At 46.2% G+C, this 21,741-nt stretch overlaps 1 protein-coding gene across 1 annotated transcript in view; it reads right to left on the bottom strand.

Annotated features, from left to right (window-relative positions):
* rassf5 (Ras association domain family member 5) overlaps positions 1–21,014 on the bottom strand; it is a 28,257-nt gene extending 7,243 nt beyond the window's left edge. The window contains exons 1-4 of the mRNA XM_080461117.1: positions 20,171–21,014; positions 7,222–7,320; positions 2,398–2,446; positions 2,044–2,296 (exon numbers count right to left, since the gene is read on the bottom strand). Coding sequence (XP_080317243.1) covers positions 2,044–2,296; positions 2,398–2,446; positions 7,222–7,320; positions 20,171–20,948 — 1,179 coding nt within the window. The 5' untranslated portion in view covers positions 20,949–21,014. The remainder of the gene's footprint in view (positions 1–2,043; positions 2,297–2,397; positions 2,447–7,221; positions 7,321–20,170) is intronic.
* Positions 21,015–21,741: the final 727 nt, after the last annotated feature.

Raw genomic sequence — 21,741 nt, forward strand, 5'->3', positions numbered from 1 at the left:
ATTCTATTTCACAGTTCAGGGGCTGTGGTGTGCGTGCGCTATCTCTGCCATCACTCCAAAACTCACACAGACACACCTACACACACACACACACACACGCACGCATGCACACATGCACGCACGCATGCACACAAACTGAAGCACCAACATTGACATAATCTTCAACAGCACAAGTAAATATCACCATCATGTTGACAAATATGTATGGGGGGGATATATTTGTTTTGTGTGTGATTTATGTGGTGGTTTGAGAAATATATACCTATGCTTTATGTAGTTTAATACACTTTTCTCTATAATACAATCTGAAGACTACTAATGATCCATATTCTATGTTGTTTTGCCCCCCCCTTATGGTCATGGGGTGCTGGAGCTGATCACATGCATGATAGGTCTAGTTGATGAAATTCTCCCCCTCAACATACACACACACACACACACACACACACACACACACACACACACACACACACACACACACACACACACACACACACACACACACACACACACACACACACACACACACACACACACACACACACACACACACACACACACACACACACAAAGGGACACAAATTCAAGCAGGCTGGCAAATCTGGAGCAAAAGGCTCAGCTCTGGAAATAATTCATAAAGAAAAGAGGATCTGAAGTCCTTTCTACTGTTAAGACAAACGCACGTCTTTGTTAGAATTTCTGTGTCCATGTACATGAAGATTTGACACAGTGACACACATCGAATGCCTTATAACCAAACTATTTGATGACGGTTGCCACTTGGATCTTTGCATATCTGGTTTCCATATTCAAACACGGGGAAGTTTGCTCTGTAAAGGACCAGCAAAATACTACTTTCCAAACCAGAGAAGACATTTGCTATCAAGTCTTATTGTAGCCATACCATTCTATATGCGCTAGTTCACAATGCTCCTATATTGTATTTCACAGTTGGTTTTCTTTGGCTGCCAGTGGATTCAGTCTCTATAAGCCAGCAGCTTCTGTGCAGACGGGCCAGACATGCTAACCTTAATACCCGTCTGTGTCATGGCAGCAACCCTAACTCCACACACTGACAACACAGCTGCTCAATTATTCAGAGATTATACCTTCTACAAGTCAGACACCAAAGGCAGTGCAGGACAAGCACAGCAAGAAGAGGGCTGGGCATGTTTAACATGAATGCAACTGTGCGTGCAGGCCTCTTGGGCAACGTGCAATTTTTTTTTTTCTTTCTTGCTCTTATCCCATTTTGCCAAAGAAAAATCAATCTACCGCCTGCTGTGTACTAAACCCCAAATGTAAACAAACGCTGCAGAGCGTAAAAAAACAGTATGCAATTGCCAGTGTACAGTGGAGCAAAGCATTATCTGAGGAAGTGTGAATTTTGCCAACAAGCCCATGAGTTACTATGGTAACTAGAAAGTACCGCTGAGTAGTTTGCCCCTACCTCACATGCACGTTGATTTGCGCTGGACCAAAAGTATCAGCTTTGTTTCTAAGGCAACCTCTCCTACGCACAGTAGAAAGATAGCCTGTTTGAAATGTATAGGTTAGGATAATTAACCCTGAATCTCTGTAAAATAAAACAAAAAAAACACTTCAAACATTATTTCTGTCAACTGGTCTTAGAAGTTGAAGATAAAAGCAAGAAGCAGCAGGTCTTCACCCCCAAACTAGGTTTTCAGGCTGTGCTAAATCCATACAAAGCCTTCTATTGATCAGTGAGCTGGCCAGAGGCACCAAGTGTGATGAGCAAGGGTGCAGATCGATGTCACACAACGCAGATGTATGACAGTAACCTCTTTCCACACTCTCACATATGTTTACACACACACGCTCACCCACACACCTAGAGGCCTGGTTCAACATGCACAGACACCACCACTTCCTCCCTCCACTTCTGTTTTTCAGCGGCATGTTTTTGCTACAAATTCAATTTGTTCCCAGCCTCAATGAACGACCAAGCAGCTCATCCACCCGAGATTCCTCTCACATCATCATAATTCCATACATGAAGGTCGCCATTGCTCCAGTTTATACCTTTGGCGCATGCTTGGGTTTGCGGAAGAACGAGGTCTTGGCTGTGAAGAAAGTGAAGTCCTCGCTCTCATCGTCCAGGCTGCAGTACCCGCTGCTCATGCTGTTACTGCTGGTCATGGAGGGGGTCAGGACTGTACTGACAGTCATGGAGAGGTCTCGGGGCAGCCTCTGGCGCCAGGCCAGCACCAGAGCAACACGCTGATGACTTGAGGAAGTGGCGGATGGTCTTGAAAATGCTGGCGCTGAGGTGACACTCAGCCACAGTCAGCGTCCACGCACGTCCAACTGTCCTTGAGTCATCCGGGAAAAGTCAGCCGTCCACCGCTGATGCATCCAGAGAGTTCAAGTCCTCACCCGCGATGGCGAAACAGGTGAACTCGGCTCGGGTTCGGCACTTTGGGTGCTACCGGAGAGGGGACCAGGAAACACGAGAGCGAAGACAGACGTGTCACTTCCTCCTGATGCGTGCGTGAGAATGCTTTGACGCCGGTGTCACAAACACGCGCAGACCACACAGTGCACGCACCTGGTGGTTTTCAGCTAAATATTACAGGCTCATAAGTACCTCGCACACATATAGGCACACAGTGGTGTCGTGGAGTCAGCTTACAGGTTGGTTTCAAGTTAACCCGGCTCACCTGAGAGCACCTGCTATACCCGCAAACAAACACTCATAAAGGTAAAGCCGCATCCTGCTCTGGTCCTGTTCTGTGGCTTTGTGAAAAAAAAAACCTGCTGCGAGGAAACGAAGACCAAATCCTGGTTGCAGAAGCGGCTCAATAATGCCAGCGTTTATTTGTATAAGCATCCATCCGTGTGTGGAGTCAAGAGTAAACAGCATCGATGGATCTCTTGGCTGCAGCCACAAGACATTTACGTATCCTTTTCGGGCTCCTCTGTCCTCTTCTCGTTGTGGCTCAGAAATACTATGAGCGATTCCTCCCACTCAGCCTCTTTTTCTTACTCTCTCCCCTTTCCTCCCTTCTCTTCTCTCTGCCTGCCTTCACTCTCTCACTCTCTTGCAACCTTGCTCAACCATCTGTGGTTGAGTGTGTTATCAGCCTGCGAGCACCCTCCCCCTTCTCCCTCCACTCTCGCTCTTCCTGCAAGCGACTGCACCCTGCAGAGCATGGCCACTTCCTCTCTCAGAAGAGAGAGAGAGGGAGGGAGGGAGGGAGGGAGAGAGAGAGAGAGAGAGAGAGAGGAAAGAGTAAACAGAAAAAAAAATGTAGATGAGCGAGATATGAAGCCTCGGAGCTACTGTATTTAACACGTAAAGTCAGCAGCGACAGGAAGCTGAAAAGAGGCTGGCAAGATGGCTGCTGCTGACATTCTGCTGCAGTATTCAATGGTTGACTGGAAACCATCACAACCACTGTGGATAGAGCTTTTATGGGAGGCCAAGTCATAATTAGCACTAATTTGTCAGGACCAAATCCAGTCAGCTGCACTACCAGAGCCGATCGGTCAGCGAAGGGAGAGGTCTTGCTGCAAAAGTTGAGATAAGGAAATTGATAAATGACTGCCCTCAGCACAGAGATAGCAGTGACCCCTAACCTCACACTGACCCCTCAATCTGCCCCCTTCCTCATTAAAAGCAGCAAAAGCACCTGCCATTGGTGAAATCGATTGTGTTTTGTGTCTCTATCCACACATGCTGTTTCTGGCCAAGCATTATGATTAAAAAAAGAAAAACACTCCCACTCCTATGTTGGTGAGTGTAGACGATATCGGAGAATTGCAATGTGCAGCACTGGTCCGTCGAGCTTTCATCGGGTGTCTTTTTTTCTGTCAGGTTTGATCCAGCTGAAGACTGATTACCAGCGGCTCAGCTCCTCACTTCCATCAGTGTAATCACTACGGGAGGAGCAGGGGGTAGGATGCTCCACACGCACACGCACACACACACGCGCACACGCACACGCACGCGCGCGCGCGCACACACACACACACACACACACACGCACACACGTGCAGTAAACGACGCTGCTGCTGGCTTTAAGTCGATTGAACTCGGTCAGTATGCTGAATGTGTGTGTGTGTGTGTGTGTGTGTGTGTGTGTGTGTGTGTGTGTGTGTGTGTGTGTGTGTGTGTGTGTGTGTGTGTGTGTGTGTGTGTGTGTGTGTGTGTGTGTGTGTGTGTGTGTGTGAGTGTGTGTGTGTGTGTGTGAGTGTGTGTGTGTGTGGCTGCTTTCGTGCCTGTGCATTATGGGGCGAAAGAGGATCAATTTCTGCTGATGCAAACACTATGAGGGATCGGAACAATACAGGGGAAAAACACAACCACACACCATGCAAGCACACACACACACACACACACACACACACACACACACACACACACACACACACACACACACACACACACACACACACACACACACACACAAATACACGGAGCCACAGCTATAAAACCCAGCGAAGGGACAAAAGGGACTGCAGGAAATAAACTGTCATGTCTTCTCAAGTCTGCAGTGCCGATGCCCTGGATGAACCAGACCTAAAGTGAGTACAGAGACAAGTTGAGTTCACAAACCTCCAAGACAAATTTCATCATCTCCCACTTAATTCTGGCTTGGAGCTCATTATCTCCCTCGACACAGTCGTTAACCTCAGAGAGTACAAGGCACAGTGGCGTAGACATTAGCACTCTCGCCTCATAGTGTGAAGGTTCTGGGGCGGAGAAGATGGGGCCTCTCTGTTTGGAGTTTGCATGATCTCCCTACGTGTGCATGGGCTTTCTCCAGGTACTCACGCAACACAAAAACATCTATTTGCGGAGAATTGATTGTTCTAAAATGAGTGTGTGTCAGTCTATGGGTTCTTGTTCTGTGATGGACCGGTAGCCTGTCCAGCCTGTCCTGCCTCCTGTTAAGCTGGGATCGGCTCGAGCCCCCCCCCCCCCCCCCCCCACAGCCTGGAAATGGATGAAACATCATAGAAGATGGAAGGGTGGAAGGGTGGCAGACTGAGAGTAGCTGTGGCCAAGATAGAAATGACTTCAAATCATACTCTGCCCATCTCGTGTTTCTGTGGTTTCGTGATATTGAAAGAACCAAACATGTCTTTGTAAATAAGCAGAGAAATAAAAATTTGGGTCTTTCGTTGCTTTGCACCAAACAGTAGGGCAGTACTCCATCCTTCTCCCTGTGCTCGCACTCGCTCTGATTCACATCATCAAAATATTTCAGAATAGCATGATTGTGCGACAGTGCATGCGTGTGCCCATTCCCTTCTAGAAGCGTAGTACTATCTGGCACTCCACCAGGGTCTAATTTTGCATTTTCTACCCCCCAGGAGCATCGAAAAGCTGCCAACTAGTTGCAGGCTAGCGTGGTTATCCAGTTTTTTCTCCTGCGAGTGTGGTGTGTATTTGTGTGCGGATGCACCACATTGCGTGGGTGACTGTGGCTGGGATGCCAAGAGCAGTACGCAGACTCACTCTCGCTCAGGTCCCCGTACACAGGCCTGTGCTGACACAAAGAGTGAGTGAGGTAAGCTACTATTTTCAGAAGAAACTTTATATAATGACTGTATCCCGTGGCATGTACTGTACAAGATTGTGGGAACATGAATATAAAGCTGAGCGCAATGAATAAAAGTGTTGAATTACCCATCAACTGTATAACAGCTCACAGGATTTGTGCGGGCCACAGAAGTTTGAGTGTCACTATCACAGGGCCAGATTGGGGACTCTGCACTTCTACTAAAGGAATCCATTAGAAAAATGTCTTGCAATTAATGTCACGTTTAATTGAGGTCAACTCATTTACTTCAAACCACACCCTGTAAAACATAAAATGCATATCTTTTTTTGTTTATGGGATGCAAATTTAACCTGCGAATAACAAAAGATCTGAGAACAGGTTAAGTCCCTACTGCTCGGCTATAATTGGAGTTCCTACAGTGATCAACCGAATTAGTTTGCCTTCCTTTGCGAACGATTCGGGATGTAATGATTGCTGATGTAATTTAGAAATCCAGCTATATCTTGCAGCTTTTGCTGTACGGTTTGAAATTGAAAAGGATGTTGGATATGGAGCAGCCAGGCCGGAGGAGAGGGGAAGATATTTCCTGAGGAAAGCAGCCAAGATGAAGAAGATTAAATCAGATTTGACTCACTTCCTTAACAAAACACGGCAGAAACCAGTTCAGTACCAAACAAGCTGATGGCCGTCTCCCAGGAGGAGAGGTGCCGAGGACTCTGCAACACAAGCTGCTGAGTCTTGTTAATTTTCTGCTTTATGTTTGTAGCTTTGGCTGCCTCAGCTCTCTTATTGTTTTGTCTTCAATATATGGAGGTTTTAATAAGAGAACATGTAATTGTAGAATATCCAAATGACATTCCTGTGATTGCTAAAGGATTGCTGTAACATAACAGAGTGAAGATTGTTTCATATTTTGAGAAGAATGGATGTCATAATGAAAAAATTGTGTTTTTCAATTTATATCTTGTTCAGCTCGTCATCAGCTTTGGTTATTGTGTGTACTTTTTCAAATTCACAACACATTTGACCAGCGGTGCAATAATACAAATAATGGTGATGTGACTCATGATGTAATACTGTTGCATCTCTCGGAGCCAGAGATACCAAAACAGGAGAGCGAGGGCAACCGGAGGAATACAAGCAGTAGAGCAGACAGAGGGAGGGAGGAGGCGGATGCTGATGTGACGTAGCACTTTCTGTTCTGAGAACATTCTGTGATCAAAAAAAAAAAAAAGCAAACGAGTGCATAAATAAATTCATAAGTAGGCTGCCAAGGAGGGACAGCATGCTGAGAAGGTGGAGGATGGTTACATAAAAGTGTAGGCAAAGAGATGCTGCAGAATGACGCCTGACATTACGGCGCCCTGACTCATGTACACCGCTGTGTCAAAAGTGTGTTTTTCCTCTGACCGCCTACATATGGCACAAATAGTCTTCTACTCACTTCTCTGATGTGTCATTTCCTCTGGATGTGATGCTACTCATCCTTATAGGTACTGTATGTTATTGCAGGTCAGTCCTTTTTTCCATTTGTATTTTGCCATTGTTGATAACGTGGTGACACTTAATTTGCAATAAATGGTGACACACTAAGAGGTGTGACGGTCTGTCAGGTCATGTGATGGACTGGTGACCCGTGCAGGGTGGATGAAAGGTACCTTTTGTTTAGGAACGGCAGGTAAGCAGTGACTTCTGGGAGATAGAGAGGATTCTTTGGGTGCTCCGTCCCTCTGGTTGCAGTCGAGCTGGACCTCCCTCTCACAATCCAGGTGACAGGTGTAGCTGCAGTCTGGAAAGGACAAACCCAGAACAGTCAGAAGTGCGTGCAGGTGGATCGACGCAGCCATCGAGCAGCATGAATGGAGTCACACAATGATCCAAAAATGTGGATCCTCCTCATTTCCTGTAGTGTTGATTAGTCATCCAAAAGTGTGTCGGCGAGACATGAAGAAGGAAACCCAGCTCTGATTTCATCAAATGAGTACGGATGTGCAACAGACACCTCTGCATGTAGATTTGGCTCCATCTAGTGGTTAAAGTCACACTTACAGTTTAGAATTCATTAACAAAAAAAAAACAAACGCCAGGTTTGTATGTAGTAGTGATTTAAATTTCTAGGAAGTCAAAAATACCTGCACACACTCACTATCAAACAGCACTTAGGGCCCATCGACATCTAGTTTCAGCCATCAGAAGGCAGGTGCTCTATTAGAGTGAGATATGTTCTTTTCATCATCCAAACAAAACTATTCCAGTTCATCAAGACTGTACAAGCCAGTATAGAACTACACGTTGTGAAATAGGAATGTACTTCATTGTGTTGTGACAAAACATGAAACAACTCTACCTAAAGATTTGAAGCTCAACAAACTACCAGTGCAGCAGGCGGACTTTCAACTCTCATCCACCGCTCTGCTGGAAATGAATAAATTTAGCCACTTCACTGAAACTTCTCTAAAATTGTCCTCAGTTGTTCTTTAATTTCTAGTTGGTTTCACATATGTCAGCATTTTATGCCTTGCTGACTTTATTGTGGTGGCAGGCTTTCTTTACGGAGACAGACAGCCTCAGATCTTCATTCTCCCTCAGCCAGTGACATAATCCACAGTAAGGCAAAGTGAGATCTTTAAAACTGGAAGGAAACTCTGAGTCAGATCCCTTTTCATGGTCCTCACGGAGGGAATGTGCACAATAAAAACACATTGGGGTGCGTGCCATCATCGAGATGCTTTCAAAACTAAATCTATTCCGACAATGCTCACTTTAGAACCGCCTAACAAACAATTACACGGTTTTCGGTCTTTGTTACAACCAGTGGAGAAGATCCGATGCGATCAGCCTGGCTCATTCCTCTGTCTGCTGATATTAGTGTCTGCAAAGAGAGACCAACCTCTGCATCCCTCACACTCAGCATCAGCACTGTCACCATGGCAACATGATCATTGATGACCACTGCTGAAAGAGAGGAGCTCTGCTTACTAAAGTTACATAAGGTCACTTTTTAGTAGTTGGCTGTAAATTCGACCCAAAAAAAACTGACTGCTTATTCCTAAATAGATTCTTTGGAAAAAAATAAAACACTTCAGACTGTTGGCCACAGCTGGGTCAAGGAGGAGAGGGTAATGGGAGGCAGGGCGGGGTGTGTTTACAAAACGCAAACAGAAGAGGATATCTTGCTCAAAGCAGTTTTGAGGTCACGTCGGAGAGGAAGGCGGAGAGAAGCTTGTGTGTGTGTGACCGGCTGGCGGAGATAGAACGAGAGGGAAAGGCTCCTACGGCTCGCTGACAGCAGGGATGTGTCGAGGAAAGACAAGAGTTCAGATAAGGGATGCTCTCCTCATGCAGTGAGAAGGAAAGAAAGGAAACACCACGGAAAGGAAAAGAAAAACTCCTTTCCTGTCCTGTTTTCCTTCATGGACTCTCTCCACCATCCCTTCTAGAGGTGGCTTCGCCTCTCCGCCTGTCATTCCTCCATCTTTGTTTTTTTTGGAAACCATGCCAGCGATGACTTGTGGCAGGGTCCCGCCCATTTTTACAGATAATAAATAGAAAGAGTGTAACAAGGAGAAGGGAGAACCGTCTCATCTCTCACAAGTGGAAAGCTTTTTCCCATCTACATGACACCTTTAGATTTAAGCAAGTTCTGGTTCACCCAGGATCTTGATTATTCCCACACTGATAATAAACACACACACACACACACACACACACACACACACACACGGACAGAAAGAAAGTCACATTTCCGCATATTGTCATGAATGTTCACTGTTTTGAAATCTTCAAAATGGTGTTTTTATATGCATTTGTTGGTCTTGATTTCATCTAAAATTTGATCAATTGACAAGTTTTATCACCTTGATTGCAGCTTCAAGCTGTTTGACTCACATGATCAAGTGCTTTTTCTTGCACATACATGTTCTAGGGGCGCCTCCTTGAGATGCAGTAAACTGCATGCATGAGTGCTAATGAGCAGGTGGAGAGACTGCAGCAGTTGATCCAGTGACCCTCGAGTATTTCTGAAGGTTAGGCAGTCGTGCTGATGCAAGCACCGTCACGCAGAAGAAAAATGAAGGAGGAGAGCGAAAGAGAAACACAGAGAGGAGGATGAAGTCAGCAGAAAATCAAAAATGAAACAAGCGTTTTTTTGTGTGAATTTGTGCGCTTGAATGCAAATCGAGACGAACACGCCTCAGGCCCCCACGCTGGAACGTACAGGGGGTTTCCCCATTTCTGTGCAGTGGAAAGTACACAGCTCCACGGTCTCTGTATGGAGAAGTTGCTCCGTTTGAAAGCCACTGAAATCCATTTGTCTCTTGGTGCGTCAGGTGGTTTTGTCCTTGCGCCAAGAACTGCCTCTTTATTCCTCAATATCTTTTGGTTTTGTTTCCTGGAACTGCACCGATTCAAGGAAATGATCCTTCAAACTCTCTGTTCCTCTTTTCTTAAAAAAGATTTCAGTGACACATTAAACTTGTGTAGTTTCCCTCATCTAATTCCTTATTATCTAACGAGGATTTATGATCTGAGAGCAAGGTAATCAAGCTGTCAGCTTGTCAACCGTTTAATCTGATTTGCCTTTTTTTCTGGTGAACCACAAAGCTGGTGAGATTTTTTTTTTTTGATCCTCTCAGCTTAATCTTATGTATAATAGCGCTCCATTTGTTGTTTATATCAGCTGATCTTCTGTCTACCATAACCACTTCACCCAGACTGTAAAACAAGAGTCTACTTCAGGTTACACAGGGCGAAAGACAAAATACAAGACAATTAAACTAACAAGAATCTCAGAGGGAGAACATGGAAACTCGGCACAGAGCGATCCTTTTATCTATTACAGACTCAAATCAGGAAGGTTCTTGGTGTCAGGTGACATCACCACCCACTGCACCGCAATGCCACCAATCAGTCCATCAACATATTGGTGGACAGACCTACGTGTTTCACTTTGTACCAAATGATGAAGGTGCTAACACGAAGGTGAATGTTAAATGTTAAATGGACTTCACTTATATAGCACTTTTCGACTGTGTGAGCAGTCCCAAAACGTTTTTGCATCGTTAATCACATTCACCCATTCACACAAACATTTAGGCTGCTGCCATGCAAGACAGCGCCAATCCATTGAGAGCAGTTTGTGGATAACCGGCAGCCGTCCAGTTTGGAGACGACCGCTCTACCAACCGAGCCATGCCAAAAATGTCAAAGAAATCCCCATGACATATATAAAAAAAAAAACGTTTCTGAAAGCCTCTTTTGTATCCAACTGGCTCACAATTTGTCCAGAAATCACACGTTTACAGAACGCTGGCCATGCTCTACAAGCGAGTGGAACAGGAAAAGCTGTGTACCATGTGTTGTATGTCACAGAGTAATTCACTGGTGGAGTATTTATACACCTGATGACCACAAAGGTACAACAACATTCCAATATTCCCACAATGCACGTAGAGAGCACCCTGATGAAGTTGTACCATAAACACTCATTAGTAATATTTGTTCCTGCTCAGAGCCGTGATGCCTGGAGTTTCTGTGTGTTGTCTCAACATTAGGAAAGGCTCTGGTGTTATGTGTCACCCTGGCAAGACACTCTCCTCTTCAGCTTTTGTCTCCAATCATTCCAGTCTGACTGCTTTGTCCGCTGCATTGCCTTGTTAGACATCCAGGACGACAATCTCGAGAGATAAAGATGGAGGAAGGTTCTCATGGAAGCTTCATCGTTGCAGAGGAAAGAGATGAGGGAGGGTAAACGGACAGCATGTAGAGATCTATATGTGGTGGCTGTGTTGACTTCCACTGCAGCAGCTGGGTCGATAACATCTGCTGCGAGGAGAAGGCGGTGAAAGGAGGAGTTTCGATTGCAGCGTGTTTAATGGACACAATTTTGCCCTCAAAAGACGAGGTTCAGATTGTCGGGCTGCTTCAGGAACATTGATTCACACTCATCTTACCCCTTTTTAGCTTCCAAAATCTTTATTCTCTTGTGCCTTTCCTCTTCACTCCCATCATTGTTTGAAACTGAAGAGCAAGAAAATTGTCCCATCTCAGTTCTGGCTATTGAAACCTGAGAGGTTTCTGTGTGTAATCAAAAACTGGACTACGACGGGGGCTGGGCTTATAGGGGATGTGGGTGCTTGTTCTGTGTTGTTTTTTCTCTCGTCTGAGACGGGTGGGTGTGGGACAGACAGATTAGCGATGTCTCTCAGGTCAAAAAAAGGATGTCTGTATGGGAACAGATAGAGACGTAGACTGGAGACAGAGGGAGGGATGTATTTACTGCCTGTCTGGTGGAGGATGGTGCACACAGGGGTCCGGGAGCTATATCATAGGAGTAGAGGATATTAACACAGTTGCTAATGAACCTAAAGGGGGTTCTGCACGTCTTACGAGGGATTTAGGGGCAGCTTTAGGGTCTTTAGCAAGTCTGATCCCATCATAGCTGATTTGGAGCAGTTATCTTGTTCCCCTATTGAGCGGCTCATACACACAAGACACACTGTCAAAGCACATGCAAAAACAGTAGAAGCAAATCGAGTAACAATGTTGCATTTTGGTATAGAAAGCCTCGATTGTTCCTTCGGTGTATGAAATATTCTTGAATGTATTTTAACATTAAACCTGTCATATGCTGACCTGGCAGACATGACGAAGCAAATCTCATGTAATCCTAGAGTGGCATAAGATCCGACCCACTTCACCTTGACATCTGTGTTCATGTGTGTAAACAATCATTTCATATTTGGTACTGACATGCTGATTCATCACCCGGCAGCCTGTCTTTTTCTCTTCCTCGCTACATACTCCCATCTGTGTGGCCACAGATGCTCTCGGAATTAACCAAACCAACAAGAGCGGAAGCAGGCTGTAATTTGTTTTTAAAAGCTTTCCCGGTTCGGGAGAGATGCAAATAAAATGCAGCTGAATGCTTTAAGGAGTTTTTTTCTTCTTGTTTCTATAAGAGAATACTTTTGTGGATACGCTGCCAATCATTTCAGGGGACCATCACTGTGTTCTGTGCTTCACCCATCAACCACAACATTAAGACCACTGAAAGGTGGACAGAGTAACACTGACTTCCTGTGTCATGGCCCCTGTTAGTGAGTGGCATTTACAAGTATAAGAGAGGAAGTGAACATTTTATTCTTGAGGTTGATGTGGTTGAAGCAGAAAAAATAGGCAGGTGTAAAGATTTACGTAGAGAAAATTGCGATGGCTTGAAGACTTTGTCAGATCTTTTGACAAAACTGCATTGCTTGTGGGGATTTGGTAATCTGCAGCGGACAGTCTACTGTGTCATGAATAGTCCAAAGAAGTGAACCATTGACGGGGTCATGGGCAAACCAAGGCGCACTGATGCATGTGGCCAATCGACTTAAAGGATCTGGTACCAGGTGGTCATAATGTGGTAAGACTGATTGGAGCAAATTCTCCACTATAGAGTTTGTATTTACACAATTTGTCAAGTACTTTTACCAACAAGTTCAAGATTGATCCTAGCGATGTCGAGAGAAGTACACCGAGTTCCACTTTTTAATGTGCACAACAAAACCCCTTATGATCCATTTATGTTTTTAATAGTTCCGTCTTCAATAGCTGAGCTACTTAGGGCTGCATCGGTTTTCTATCTTCCATTATGTTGTAAATTAGAGTGCCTGTTAAAAAACTGTATCACTTCTGATGCTTAGTAAATGTCTTTTAACCTCCATGCCCACAGGCTTTCTGTTTTAGTCTCTAAGCCCGCCCAGAGAAAACCTTGATGAGATCACAGGGATTACTTTCTAACACTTCAGTGCCTGTGACTTTCTTCACATGCTGGGTGGTACGCTGCTCTCGTCCTAATAGGTCAACTTAATACTGTTTGTATAATCTGTTGGATTTTTTTATTGGGGGAAAAAAAACATAATTAAAAAAATGTGAATCTGTTAATAAGTATTATGCAAACACAGCGGCAACAACTGGAAAATGAGCCGTTATTGAGTAAAAAAACAACGTATTATCATTGTCTTTGTACATGCAAGCAGGTAAAACCCTCTCCTAATACCCATAATCCCCTCCGGACCAAACTGGGGCCTGTACACTTCAAATTATTAGATTCTTAGTCGTTTATACCATCAAAGTAGTCATGACTATACAAGACGTTGAGTGGAAATAGATACAGTTTGAAGATGCAGAGAAAGAGGAACTCAGGGATGGGTCTGCTCCAGATCACTCTTCAAAAGGATTAATTGGGTTTTCTTGCAGGGAAGCACCTTCTAAAAATAGCCAATATCTGGCTGCAGTGCCTTGTGCTGTTGATGCTGTTTTTGAAGCCTTTTGAGGCTGCAGCATGACGCCACTCAGGTGGAGCAATGAGCTGTCGATGAAGTGATCTCTGAGTCATGTTCGGTGGGGGTCTTGTCAGGCTCAAGCAGGAGGAGGTAAACATAGAAAAAAGGCTGGAACGACACCTTTTTAACTCAGCTGTCAGTCAGCGGCTGCGAATGAATCAATGACTCTGCAGCACGTAGCGCTTTTTCATCCTGGCCACACTTTGTGGTAATATTACATTATGTATTCATCACTACCATCCAAAGAGAAAGACATTAGCAGGCCTTCTATTTAGAGAAAACAGGGGGCTAATCGATGGCCTGCAGCCTCCAGCAGACGCACTCATCTCAAATGTCTGCTACAAATATAAAAGTCAATATGATAACTCAGTTACATAGGAGTTTCTGGGCAGTTTGAAAATGCGTGGGCTTTCTGTGTCTGCCTGTGTGAAAACAAACAGTGGACGCTTTGATCTGACCTGTTTACTGGACTATTCTGCTATTTACTGCCGATCAGCAGCCTGTGTGTAACGGTTCACACACGATCTTGTGCACACAGACACCATGGGACTCTATACAAAAGGGGGTGGATCAGCCGATAGAGGATACAGACAAAGAGTAACAGAGCTTGAGGGCATTGCAGTTCAAAGACAGACCAGTGAGCACAATACACAAATATTTTGGCCTCCAGCCGGGTTTTGAAGCCCACATGGTTCAGCATGTCTACTCGTCCTCTTTCCGTCACCCCAAATCGATTGATTCCTTTGTCTCAATCTGTTCTAACTGCAGATCCATTGTCATCTCCATACCTGAGGTGGGAAGCAGAGATCCGTTAGAGGAGGATCGCCGGAGGATTCGCAGGCTGTCGCTCCAGGAGCGTGACTTGGGCAGCCTCTTCAGCAGCCGGCCCAGCCTCCGTGACACCTGACCGAAGCAGGCGCTGCTGGCGTCTCCGTCTGAGTCGCCCCTCACCTCTTCCAGACACAGTGACACCTGACCCAGGAAGGTCCTGCCCACCCCAACGCGCTCAACCACCCCTGACCGGACACCAACCACCCCTGCCTCCTTCTTCACCACCGCCCCCTCCTCCTCTCGGATGAGAGGTGCTATCTGTGCCATGGATGGAGCATGGTGGCACCATCCGGCGGGCACCGTGCTGTGGGTGTAACTGTCGCTGGACCTCCTGTCCTGCTGCTGGCTGCCCCTGTCCCTCTGAGGACTCCCCCAGCGCCAGCCCCCCCAGTGCCCCCCTCTGCCATCCCAGCGTAGCCACTCTGCCACCGGTGCCACGCTCCGAATAAACAGCCCCCTCTCCGCACGCTCTGCCACCCCCTCCACCTGTACTCCTCACACACTCCTTGATGCTCTCGCCTCTGGACTTGCCTCTCACTTCTCCTCTGGGCTGCACCTAAACGGTTCACCTCGCACGTCGCCGTGCAGACATGAGCCTCGAATCTCTGCCGTACAACTTGTTCCTCTCTGGTCCTGCTGTGTCTCTCTTATCACTGCTCCCTCATCCTCTCTTCCTATCTCCCCTCTTTCTCTCTCTCGCACTCTCTCTCTCTCTCTCTGTCTCCACTGCAGCACCCACACACTCTGCAGTAACAAACAGCCAGCTTAAAGAGACAGAGACATCCAAATACATTCACCGTTCTCTTTTTCTCTCTCCCTCTTTTTTCAGCAACAGGAGTCATTCACTTTTTATCCCTCAGAATTCGACTTTACACGCTTCAATCAGCATCTTCCACTGACAGACGTCACACACCACTGCAGAGATGCTTCCAGACTGCTCTCCCTTGCTGTCTCTTTGACGTGGACGTACACAGTCTGGATGAAGGGACGTGAGTCAGCCATGCTGTCTGACCAAGCATTAGTTGGCATATCTTGTCAGATGGCATCACCTCAACTTTCACGGTGTCTTTGTTTGTTTGTCTGTTTGCGGGTCGAAGTGATGCACAGTGCACGAGCTGTTAAACTGCAGTGTGAAGAAGAAACAGAGCGCCGCCGGGAGGTTTTTCTCCTGTCCTACTTTTAAAACTGAAGACTTTGGAGGAAAACAATGTGTTCACTAGTTTCCCTTAGAAGACAGAATGAAAAGCAATTATAAAAGATGGTTTCACCCGAACGTCACCATTTGCCTCACTCTGATGTTTCTTGTGGATCTTTTTTCGGAGACAAGATCTTTAAATCTTCCTAAACTAACCAATCAGCTCCAGAAAGCCTTTGCCATGTTCACTTTGCCATAAACCACTTCTTCCTCTGCAGTTCTCCTATCAGCAACCACCAAGGGCAACCTAAATATAGCCTGCTTGAAAATCCCCACTGTTCTGCCATACATACGGCAAAGTAGTGATGCCCAGTGTCGTGAGAGTTGCAAACACGATGCAGAACCTTCGGCAAAAGAACTAAAACCTCATTTGCATGTCCTGTATTTCTCGCTTTATCTCGACAAGTTCATAGTAAGCTGTCTGAGTGGTGAATACGCCTCTTTAATCCTCTGATAAATGAGATAAATGAATTAATATACAACGCAATAAAAGTTTTGTGGGGTCGTTTTAGGAAAAGTTGATTTTCTTCTTTGGGTTTCTATTTGATTTAAATTTAAGATATATAAGCTCTGAAGAAATGTTCTGGCTGGAGTCTGGTTCGAACTATATTCATCACAGGTCTGGCAGAGCTGCCGCAGCGGTATGCTGGAACAAGAGGGTTATGATCCATTTAATGTTTTCCTCCTCCACTCGGAGTTGACTTCTGAGAGGGCCCATGTGAAGCGGCTGAGAAGGGCTCCAGAGACAAGGCCTGCTCTGTGCGGACCAGGACCAGGGAAAGACGGAGTTTAAGGAAATAATCCCGTCCCTGGAGAGACGTCGGTAATGCCATGGGTTTAAAGAAGGGAAGGTAACGGTGGAGGTCTGCAGCACATGTGTGGCCTAACCTTGCTCACATCAATAGCTCATGAATGCTGTTTCTCATTGGGAAATTGTGTTTGGAGGGGCCCTGACCTCCCGGCTGTTCACCTCGTCATACAGAGCGCTGACACGAGGGGAAGAGACACGCAGGCTCGGTGGCGGGACGAATCACCAACAGAAAGTCAACCTTAGCGTTGAAATACAATGGACTGTGGGCAAAATGAACCGTTTGTATTTCATTGATGAATCAGCTCTCTTAAATGAACATTAGCTTACATTTTTATTAATAAATCTACTTAATCTAAACTCTAAATTAGTCCATCTAAACAGTTTTGTCCTTCCCAGGTAACTAATTAATGTTTGCAGTAACTAGTGAAGTAACGTCACCAGTTATTATAGGATAGTAAATGTAATCACTTCCTAAATATCAGTAACTTGCACATCAGTTGTTCACCATTTTTTTCCAATAAAGAAATCACTGCAAGCCTCTAGGTAAAACTGAAAATGATGGACACTGCGTGTAATCCTTTCCGACACATTTTTAGGATTTATGAATGTGTGAAAATAAAATGAAGTGGGTTTATGCCACATAATAAACTGGTTCAACATATGGCTGGTGAATATGAAGACGTTTCAGTATTCATAATGACAGCTCTATCATGGTTTGACTAATAAATAATAATATTCCATTAAACATAACAAATCCTTAATGTCTGCGATAAGGCAGCGGATGAAACACAAATCTGCTTACAGCCACATTAACCCATTAACGGTTCGCCTGCTGCTTCGATGCCAAATGCAGGGGTTAAGTGCCACTCCAATGAAATCTGAATGGCAGCCGATTGAGCGCTATCTCTGCTACTACATCCCCGAGATCATGCTTTATTGAGATTGACGAGAGGACAGGGCCAAATCCAGTATATCGGGGCACTGGTTCCACAAACAGCATGGCTCCCTGAGAGCTTTAATTAAATATTAATCTGACATCTGACTCTGTCTGTCTGTCTGTAATCCCAACAGCTCCACTACTGAGACATAATCCTGGGCTGGAGACACCCAGTGCTGGGATTAAGGAGGCCTCTGTTCCCTCCCTCCTTCCTTCATTTCTTTGCCAATGTAAAACACGGAAAAATAGGAACTCAAATCATGAAAGAGGGTTAAACGGCCGTGGCCACGACAGGACCCAAATATAGTGCTCATGCTCATACACATGTATGATTATCCTGCATATTTGATTTTTCCTCTACAGCAGAGTATTTCTTTTTTTTTTTGGGGGGGGGGCTTATATTTTGCTTAATTAGCTTTTTTTTCTGCATGTTTGATAAGATCTGGATGACTGAATTAAAATATGAGAACAGTGAATACAGAGGACACACAAGCTGATTCCCAAATGCAGTGCTCATGTGTAACACTGCAGCTTCTGCCTCACGGCCTCATGTTATAAGGCTCATATAGTGCATGTGTATGGCATCTTTATGTACATATGGAGTGAGAGTTCCGCACCACAAGTCCCACTCTCTTCTAACTCCCAAGGCTTGTCATAACGAGGGTGGAAAACAACAACATAAAAACAGATAAAAGCTAACAATGAGGCGTCACAAGACGATCCCACTGCCGAGCTGCAGACGATGAGACTGGGAGCTCTGGCTCCATTGACAGATTTCACCGTGGGGCAAGGCCACGATAGTCCCCGGGGGGAGCCGCGGCGTAGCTGCTTCTATAGACTCCATATGCAACAAGCGGACAGAGAGAGAGAGGCCGATAAATTAAAGAAGGGCTGAGGGAGCGAAGCAACGAGACAAAGGCACAGAATGATGGTTGTTTATGGTTGCATGGCCTCCGTCGCTCCCTCCCTGTCATTTGTTGGGTGTAGTTGAAACAGGCATGTGTGTGTGTGTGTGTGTGTGTGTGTGTTGTTTCTATTTTTGGTAGAATTGGTTCTTTAAACTCCTATATTGGTATTGCTTGGTGACCCCCATGGCTGCTCACCACATTCACCTCTGATGGATCTGCATTTAAAAAGAAGAAGGAGCAGAGAACTGCAGTTGGCAGTAAAGTACAGCTAATTTGCCCCATCTACAAAGAGACATTGAGGAAAGACAAAAAAAAAACTTCAAGAAGTTGGTGGGCTGTAAAGACGCTGCTGTGTGTGTGTGTGTGTTCCTCTGTGTGTGAATGGTGCTTCGGTAATCCTTCTTCTCGCTCCACTGAGCGCTTGCTGATAGCACACTAAATCAGACAGCTCTGCAGTGCTGGACAAACTTGTGCTCTTTTCCTCCATCCCTCCCTCGCGTTGGCTCTCCTTCGTCAACCAGCCCTCTGAGCTCTTTGTCTCGCCTCATTCCTGGTAGCACCCTGCCCACACTTCTCCCTGCACTCCCTCCCACCATTTTTGCTTTCCTTGTTCCCCTTGGTTTCGGACCTCACTTTTGGGGGAATGTCCTGTTTCATCAGTCCCCGTCTTCCCTCTTTTCTGTCCTCACTTCAGTTGCTCCATCTCACACCACCCTGCGGCCGCAGCCTCCCCGTGACAGACTGCTGCTGACACAATGCCAACTCAGCAGCCGCATCCACACACCAGCACACACTTTCACACAGCATGCAGCACACACTCAATCCTCAGGTGGAGTTTATTCTTCCCGGCGAAAGATGTATGAGAATGTGTCATTCAGTCACACTCTCGGGTCAAGTCAGTGTTCGGCGCAGACTTCCTGTGTCTGAGAACTGAGCGGGTGGGATCAGTAGTATGTGACTGAAACATACGTCCATCAATCCATCCTAGCATGGTCACCGGACTCACACTAGTAAACACTGGGCCAAACCAGTCACTGAATGCATTTTAACACCCTATTAATTTAAAAGGCGTTATTATTTACTTACTACATCACACTTTGTTCTTATTAACTACAGTCTTGCAGACATTTCCTTTGAGATTCAGGATTTTACTAATGCTCTGCTGTCATCTCTGCTATCTTTCCTCTCTCTTTGAACTCAGCTTCACAGAGTGGGAACACTGGGAGGCAAAGCTGGGAGGACAAGATAACAGGCTTTCCATGGAGGGATTTCGGCTGTGTATGCGCTGGAAAGTTGCTTTTGTACATGTCATCATCACCGTCACAGAGACCACTGGTTCTAGCTCTGGCACAAGGAGACAGGAAGATGCACATGTGCCAGTATTAAAGGGTTTTGCACCAGGAGAGGTGTGTGTCCCTTCGAAAACAGCTGGAAGTCAAATCATACCAACATGTACATCATCTCATGAAGGAAAAAGATGCACGAGCAATGACTTTGCCTAATGAAACATGCAAACTGTGCATGTTTTTGAAGCGCATTCGTGAAATTTAGTGCCTCAAGTGTGCAATTCCCACTGGACACGGCAGGAATCATGTGCAAAACTATAAAAACACGACTGTTACTGACTTACTTTGACACTTGAGTGCCTGCGCAGTGACTTGCCGGCTGCAGGCGTCACACCAGTCCTGCGTAACGGGCTCCCTCGTGAAGCAGTGCCCCTCGCCTCTCTCGGTCCTCACCCGGGGGTCTCTCCCCCGGGGGAAGATGCTCCAGGCCTCCCTGCGGTGCGGCTCTGCACGGGCCAGCTTCACCACCCCAGTCCTGCCCTGCGTGAGCCTCTCCAGCGGGAGACCGCTGCCAGTCTCCCGAGCAGACAAGCAGGAGGAGACGCTGCGCGGCACGCCGCCGCCGCCGCGACGGGAGTCGCGTCTCCAGTGCGGCGCGTCCCGGTGCGCTCTCCTGTGTCCGTTCACAGCAGCCCCGCTCGGCATGACATTGATGCCCGTCCCCTTGGGCGACTTTCCCCTCCGGCCACCGGTGTTACGGTTCGAGTCACAGTTTCTGTTGCAGTCCTCGGTGATGAGACGCGCCCGTGTGTCCGCGGTGCCCTCCCGTCTGTCCCGGTCCGGGCTACGTGGCGCCCCGCATCCCACACCGGGCATCCCTCTTCCTCCCCCCCCTCCTCCTCCTCCTCCTCTACCCGCTGTCTCTCCCGCCGTGCCGGGAGACGTGGGATGGGTCCCCGGCTCGGATGCGCTCTCCCCGGAGCTCCTCCTGAACATCATCCGCTCCCAGGACGCCCTTCGGGGCATCGGGATCTTCTTCCTCGCGCCGGACAGTTTGAGGAGCAGCAGCTGCGGCTCCGAGTCCAGCCTGTGAGGACCCGGGTGCACGCTCACAGACGCCATTGTCCCGTTCCTCTGGCGAGCGCTCGTGTGTTTGAAGTGTGTGTTGTTGTTGTGTGTGTGTTTTCACTCCGTGCCCCGAATGTAAACTCAACTCTCCCCCGTCAGGCGTGTAGTAGTGACGCAACACACCCGACAGCTTAAAAAAAAAAAAAAAAACCCGAGCGCGCGCTCCATTCTCAGTGCCCGGAGCGCGCATTAATCCCCCCCAATCTTCACACTGTTTGTTTTAAGATTGTTTCATGAATAATAATATCACTTTATCCACCGAGATGAACTTGAAAACAGCCACTGGAGTTGTACTTTCACTGCAACTTAAAACTTCAGTCTGAAACTCTTTTTTCTTCCTAAAAGTCGTCTGAAGAAAACCAAACTGACAAAAATGAGACACCACAACATCTGATCAGAACTCTGTGGAGCTACTAGAAACGGCCCCATGAATAATGAATCTATGCAGAATAGCAATTGGCTATATTAAAATCAGTGTCTTCCCCAATCTGCCAGTGAAACAGTCTTGATTTAAACACGCAGTGACTTCGTGTCTCATTTAAATTCTACCTGATATTGGTGTTTCAAAACACATGACGATATAATGAGTCTAATCTCGACCAGGGGTTTTCACAGTGTGGGAGTTGAAGCCACTCTACACCCCTCACAATGCCTCACGTTGAGTTTTCTTAAATGTTTTTCACGAAAGACATTATTTGGGGATCAATATGAATTCTTAAAATAAGGTATGTGGTACGATTCACATATATTCTAAAACTGCTGTTCCTGTTTTGTTTCCTTCTAAATC

This window comes from Lipophrys pholis (genome assembly GCF_963383615.2).
Source record: "Lipophrys pholis genome assembly, chromosome: 4".
In the NCBI taxonomy this organism is placed as follows: Eukaryota; Metazoa; Chordata; class Actinopteri; order Blenniiformes; family Blenniidae; genus Lipophrys; species Lipophrys pholis.